At 60.9% G+C, this 6,000-nt stretch overlaps 2 protein-coding genes across 2 annotated transcripts in view; one reads left to right on the top strand and one right to left on the bottom strand.

Moving 5' to 3' along the window:
- Positions 1-1,295: 1,295 nt before the first annotated feature.
- FBL (fibrillarin) lies at positions 1,296-5,223 on the bottom strand. The gene is made up of 9 exons (XM_073322804.1): positions 5,139-5,223; positions 4,601-4,657; positions 4,088-4,279; positions 3,632-3,726; positions 3,230-3,400; positions 2,887-3,019; positions 2,342-2,454; positions 1,695-1,840; positions 1,296-1,500 (listed from the first exon to the last, which is right to left on the bottom strand). The coding sequence occupies exons 1-9, from the start codon at positions 5,146-5,148 to the stop codon at positions 1,476-1,478; spliced, it is 942 nt and encodes a 313-aa protein (XP_073178905.1). The 5' UTR covers positions 5,149-5,223; the 3' UTR covers positions 1,296-1,475.
- The window catches only part of LOC140902939 (uncharacterized), a 53,466-nt gene continuing 52,612 nt past the window's right edge, over positions 5,147-6,000 (top strand). Inside the window, exon 1 of the mRNA XM_073323521.1 lies at positions 5,147-5,397. Within this exon, the coding sequence (XP_073179622.1) occupies positions 5,147-5,397 (251 nt within the window). The remainder of the gene's footprint in view (positions 5,398-6,000) is intronic.

Genomic DNA, 6,000 nt, shown 5'->3' with positions numbered 1-6,000 from the left:
AGGTGCTTATTGCAGGCGGCTGCCGCAAGCATCAACGTAGCCAGCATCAGCGCCTAGGTGCAGGCAGCTCTGCCCCCGCCTGCAGACACCGCCCCCACAGCTCCCAGCGGCCCCAGTTCCCCATTCCCGACCCATGGGAGCTGATGGGGCACTCGGGGCAGGGTGCAGAGATCCCCTCACCCCCCATGCACCTAGAGCAAGGGTTTTCAAACTTTTTCTCTGGCAACCCCATTGAAGAAATTTGTTGATGCCTGCAACCCAACAGAGTTGGGGATGAGGGGTTTGGGAGGGAGCTCTGGGCCGGGGCAGGGGGTCACCGCTCTGAGCTGGAGGTGCAGGCTTTGGGGTGGGGCTGAGGGGTTTGGAGTGCAGGAAGGGGCTCCGGGCGGGGGGCACAGGCTTACCTCAGGTGGCTCCCAGTCAGCAGTGCAGTGGGATGCTAAAGCAGGCTTCCTGCTTGTCCTAGCACCGCCTATCGCACTGCGCCTCAGAAGCAGACAAACCTGCTGCTACCTAGGCAGAGGCACACAAGCGGCTCCACGTAGCTCTCGCCCATAGGCATTGCCTCCCCCCAGCTCCCACTGGCTGGTCCTTGGGGCGGGGGTAGCAGACAGAGCCCCGTGGCCCCCCTGCCTAGAAGCCAGACCCACTGCTGGCCGCTTCCAGGGCGCAGCACGATGTCAGAACAGCTAAGGACTAGCCTGCCTTAGCCAGGCAGCAGCACCACCGACAAGACTTTTAATGGCCCGGTCGGTGGTGCTGACCAGAGCCGCTGTAGACCCAATGCCTTACATTCCACGACCCAGACCCACAGTTTGAAAACCACTGGCCTAGGGCTTGTAGGGACATGTCACCACTTCCGGGAGCAGCATGGAGCCAGAGAGCCTGCCTCAGCCCAGCTGGGCAGCCAGACTCTTAGCAGCCTAAAATCTTCCAAATTGGCTTCAGTAGCCTCCAAGATCAAGCCTGATTCTTGGAGACTCCCGGTGAAACCAGGAGGGTTGGCAACCCTACCCTTTCCAGATACCTTGACAAACTCCTTCCCCCGCTTTGGAAACATCAAGGAACAGGCCCCTGTCTTCCTCCAGAGACACTCCCCCCAGGGCTGGGGGGAGTCCCTTCCCCACCAGGCCAAACCCCAACCCATCCCCAGCAGGCACTGAGCTTCCCCAGCCCAACAGTCACCCTCAGGGTTGGGGGGGGGAGTAGGGCAAATGGCCCAAGCGGAAGCCACTGAAGACAGGGTCACTACTCATGCGTGTGAACTGCCTGCCTAGCACACACAAACCTGCCACTACCATTTTCCCATATTTTAATAAAAATACATCTTGGAAAAAAAAGCCACAAAGCAGAATAGAAATGAGTCCCAGGGGAGAGGGAGGGTGGGCAGCGAGACAACCCCACACCCAGGCCCCATGCCAGCAGACGAAGGGATCCGGCCTGGGGGCCCAGTGACAAGGAGCTTCAAGGAGACACTACTTCTTCTGTTTGGGGGCAGGTCTGGAAGAGAAAGACAAGGGTTAGATCCACCCTCCAAGTAGAGATGCCTCCCAGCCTCACAGGGCAAGCCTTTACCCACCACACCTGCATGCACGTTCCCATTAGGGGGTACATGGATACCCCCAATCCCTCTGCTGGGCAAACCCAGACATTCTCTCCTCCCCAACCCCACCTCTCACATCGCGCAGCTGTACCTGTAAATCCCCACCACCACAGCATGGTCTCGCTCGTAGGGCTCCAGCGTCAGCTGCTCTTGGGGTTTCATGTTCTCCTGCTGCATCTTCTTCACCTCGGAGGCGAAGACGGCCTCGGGCGCAGCTGTGGAGTCGATGCAGTTGGCCTAGAAGGAAGCAGTGAGCAGCTAAGCAGCTTTCCCCTCCTCTGTGAGCGATCCTGTCACTGAGTATCCCCTCCCAATGCCAAAAGTTACCTTCCTGCCATCCCTGAACCTGCCCCACAGCTGAGCCCCCTCCTCCAGGGACACAGAGGAGCCTACAGTCAAGGGCTTGGAGGGACCAGCTCTGGCCCAGGAGATCCAGCAGACCTCCACAAGAGACAACGCCTGCATACGGTGCCTGCAGCCCAGGGGATCCAGCATGGGCCAGAGGAGATGGCCTACAGGACGCCCCAAAAGGTCCCAATGCACGGGACTGCAGCACAGGGGAGTTACCCTGAGCTTGTGCAGCACCTTGCACACCAAACCCCCCTGATCCTTGGGGACTACTGGAATAACTAGCAACAAGTGACCAGGAAGCTCCCCACGGAGCCCAAATATTAGACAGCCCACGGGCCCCACACCAGGGCATTGGGAGGGGCAGCAGCCAGGCCCCATTGCCGTTACCTTGATGGAGATGACAAAGTGCCCTCCATTCTTCAGGAAGTTGTGAGCGTTTAGGGCCACAATACGCGACTGGTCAGGCTGGGCCACGTCAGCAAAGATCACATCCACCATCCCTGCAGGGAGAAGAGGGTGGTTTAGATGTCTGCCTCTGCTATCCCCCCAGCCAGGGGATGGAGCCAGGCCCATCCCCTCAATGTACCGCAATCCAGCCCAAGCATGAGCCTGCTGCTCAGAAGACACCCAAGACAGCGGCTGGGGAGAGGGAACCCCATTGTCCCCCGGTGCAAGTGGGAAGCATCAGCCCAGCCTCTGTGCATGGCAGAGAACCTCTCTTGGTAGCTCCCCCCACAGCTGGGGAAGCCGTTCTGTGGGGGTTACAGGACCCTGGGCATGATGGGACGGATCTCACTCTGTAGCCCCCGCTTGCTGAGAAAGCCATTTCTATCAGCAGGGGTGGGGAGTTAATGGATCCTGTGTGTGATGGGGGATCCTAATTCTGTAGCCTGCCCCCCTGCCAGGGAAGCCCGGGGCCCCGCAGCCCTCACCGATCAGCATGCGGTACTTGTGCGGGTGCCGTGCGTCCTCGATGACGGGGATAATGTTGGTGCGTTTCTTCGCCACATTGATGAGGTCACGGCCCGAGCGATGGGAGAACTCCACGGCGTACACCAGACCTTCCTGCGTGCAGCAAAGAGCCAAGGTCAGCCATCTCCCGCAAGAGCAGAGCAGCCTCTCTTCCCATTCTCCCTGCCACCCCACGCCGCCACTGCAAGGCAACCAGGCACTGTCCTCTTTCAGCACAGCTGAGTCAGACCCTCTAGATGTCCTCCTCCCTGCCCCGTTACAGACCCGGGCCCAGCAGTGGCTCCGGAGGGAAAGGCTCCTTACCGGCCCCACAATGTCAGAGACGTGCGAGACCGTGGTCCCAGAGGCAGCTCCCAGGTACAGGACCTTGGCTCCCGGCTTGATGTGGATTTGATCGATGCCGCCCAGGATGGCCGCCGCCAGCTTGGAGCGGAAGGGGTTCCAGGCGCGGTACTCCACCTTCAGCTCACCGTCCTGCAGAGAGAGCAGTGGGGTCAGAGCGGAGCTGGGGGGCTTCCAGCTGGCTGTAAGCATGCTCAATAGCTGCATCCTCCCCCACCCCCCAACGCCCTCCCTCCTATGACAGCACCAGCTCCCGTCACACTGGAGCTGCCCAGGCAGGCTGGAACCATCCCACCCCCAAGTCCTGGCGTAGCCAGTGCTTCCCTGAACCTCTCCCAACCACCGCCCAGCAAGGCCACCTACCTCCACTGAGATCCTCTTCTCCCCGTACACAGACTCGCCTGGCACCAGATTCTTCGTCACGAGCGCATCTTCCTTCCCCCTGCAGATGAAGACACCTGGGGTGGGGAGAAAAAGATGGGAAGCCATCAGAGCAGGGGGAGCCCCCTCCCTGAGCTGGGGGAACATGTCCAGCTACGGGAAGTAGTCGAACACTCCTGAGAATCATGAGGGGATCTCAGCTGGGCAGCCAAGCCATGGATCAGCTGTACAACCTCCCAATAGTAATATCGGAAACGCTGGACAGTGCTCAGCCCCAGCTGTGCCCCAATCAAGCACGACCCAGCATCTGGTCAAGAACCCCAGTGCCACCCCGCTCCCGTTTGGACAGACCACCTTGGCCACACAGCCCCCACTGCTCCGGGGAGGCAAAACTGCTGCGTCCCATGCCACTCCAGCACCCACTGCCTGGCTGGTTACCTTCATGCCTATGGGGTTCCACCGTCACCTTCTTGCCTCCTTTAAACCCTCCTCGGCCGCCCCGACTTCCACCTCCACTTCCACCTCCACGGCCGCCCCAGCCTGGCCCGCCTCTTCCTCGGAAACCACCGCCTCCTCCTCTTCCTCCTCGGAAGCCTCCATTGCTTCCGCCAGGAGATTTAAACCCACCACCTACAAGGGAGAGAGGAGATGGAGTAACAGGAATGTCCCCCTGCACCAGCGCCCCCACCCTGCGCGGAAAGGGGAAGGGCCCAGCATCTGCACTCTTTGGGACGGGATGTGAAGGGGACCAGCATCCCCCTGAGATCGCAAGGGGGGAAATGACTCAGGCAGGGGTTTGGCCAGGGCACCCCGATGGAGCTGGGGTAGGATGCACTCTGTCCGTGCAGTCAGTGTCCACCCTGAGCCAATGTTCCCCAGTCAGGCACTCCTCCCTGACCACAAAGCTCCCCCCTACTTAAGTGATGCCACTAGGGCACACGGGGCACTTACCTCGGCCTCCCCGGAAGCCCCCTCGGCCTCCTCCGCGCCCCCCGCGGGGGCTGAAACCTGTAACCAGGAGAGAGAGTTACAGACAGCACCCCAATACGGCCCCCCCGCCAGCACCCCCCCACACCTCCAAAACCGGGGGGGGAGGGGGGACAGAGATCGGCCTGCAGCCAAACACCGCTCCCCACCATTGCTCCCCCCCATCACCGCCCTTCCCAGGGGTACGCCCCCCCCCAAGGACACGGGGCTCCCACCCCACTGACCCCATCCCACGCACCTGCCACTCCACAGCCGCCCTGCCTCCCGGCATCTCTCCAGCGCCCCCCCGGCCGCTCCCCTCCCCCTCGGAGACACGATCCCCGCGGTACCCCCCAAACATCCCCCAACCCCCAGCTCCCAGGGACAGTGACCCCTCAAACCCCCCCCCCGCCACGTGATTCCCCCCCCCACTGACCACCACCCTTCACGGGCCCCCCTACCGGCCCCCTCTGCGGGGACACCGAGACCCCCACGGCCGCCCACGTGGGCCGCCCGCGCTCACCCGGCCTCATGCTGCCCCACCGGCGCCGCCAGCCGCCGCGCTGCCAGCAGATCTACCCGCGCACGCGCAGCCCCGCTCCGGAAGAGCCACCTCTGCGCATGCGCACAACAGCTTCGCTCAAACCCCCCCCCGCCTGCAGGAGGCACCACGGGAAATGTAGTCTCCGCCGCCGGCGCATGCGCGCAGCCACCCCGAGCGGCCGCAGGGAGTGTGTGCAAACGTCCGTGCGCACCGTGTGCTACCCCAGGGCAGGGGCTCGGTGTGGGGCACCGCCCCTCCTCCCCCTCAGGGCTGATGAGGTCAGGTGGCTGCAAGGGTAATGAGGGCTGGGTGCAGCCCCTGAGCTGCTGAGGTGGGGGGAGTCCAAACATCGAGCAAGTTGGGGCACCCTGCGGGATAAAAGTGCAGTTAATGAGTCTGTTAACGGGTGGAACTCCTTGCCACTGTGGTTGCAGCTCGTGTAGCTGAGCTCAAAAAAGACCTGGGTAAGTTCTTTGGCTATTAGCCGAGATGGCCAGGGATGCAACCCTAAACCTCTGACTACCAGAAACGGGGAGGGAAGGAGGGATGGCTCACTCCAAAATTGCCCTATGCTGTGTTCTGCCCCTGAAGCTGTGGTATGGGCCTCTGATGGAGTAAGGATATCGAGCTAGATGGACCCTTGGTTGAACCCTATGTGGCAACTCTTATTTCTAATTAATCTATAAACCCCGGGATTTTGCCCCACAGGAAAGTCAAATTGTCATGAAAAAAATTGAAATTTCCTGTGAAACAAAAATTTTTAAATTTCATGCTGGAAACAGTCCCCCCCAAAAAATTCAATATTTCCCATTAAAAACATCTAACATGTCCCATGGAATTT

This window comes from Lepidochelys kempii, chromosome 24 (genome assembly GCF_965140265.1).
Source record: "Lepidochelys kempii isolate rLepKem1 chromosome 24, rLepKem1.hap2, whole genome shotgun sequence".
NCBI lineage: Eukaryota > Metazoa > Chordata > Testudines > Cheloniidae > Lepidochelys > Lepidochelys kempii.
The sequence above is the reverse complement of the archived record's forward strand: the minus strand, read 5'-3'. Positions and strand labels throughout refer to the sequence as shown.

Coding starts and splice junctions, on each gene's coding strand:
- FBL (XM_073322804.1), bottom strand. Junction 4,280..4,600: donor GGGCTTCCGGGGAGGCCGAG/GTAAGTGCCCCG, acceptor TCTCCCTTGTAG/GTGGTGGGTTTAAATCTCCT. Junction 1,841..2,341: donor ACTTTGTCATCTCCATCAAG/GTAACGGCAATG, acceptor GCTTCCTTCTAG/GCCAACTGCATCGACTCCAC.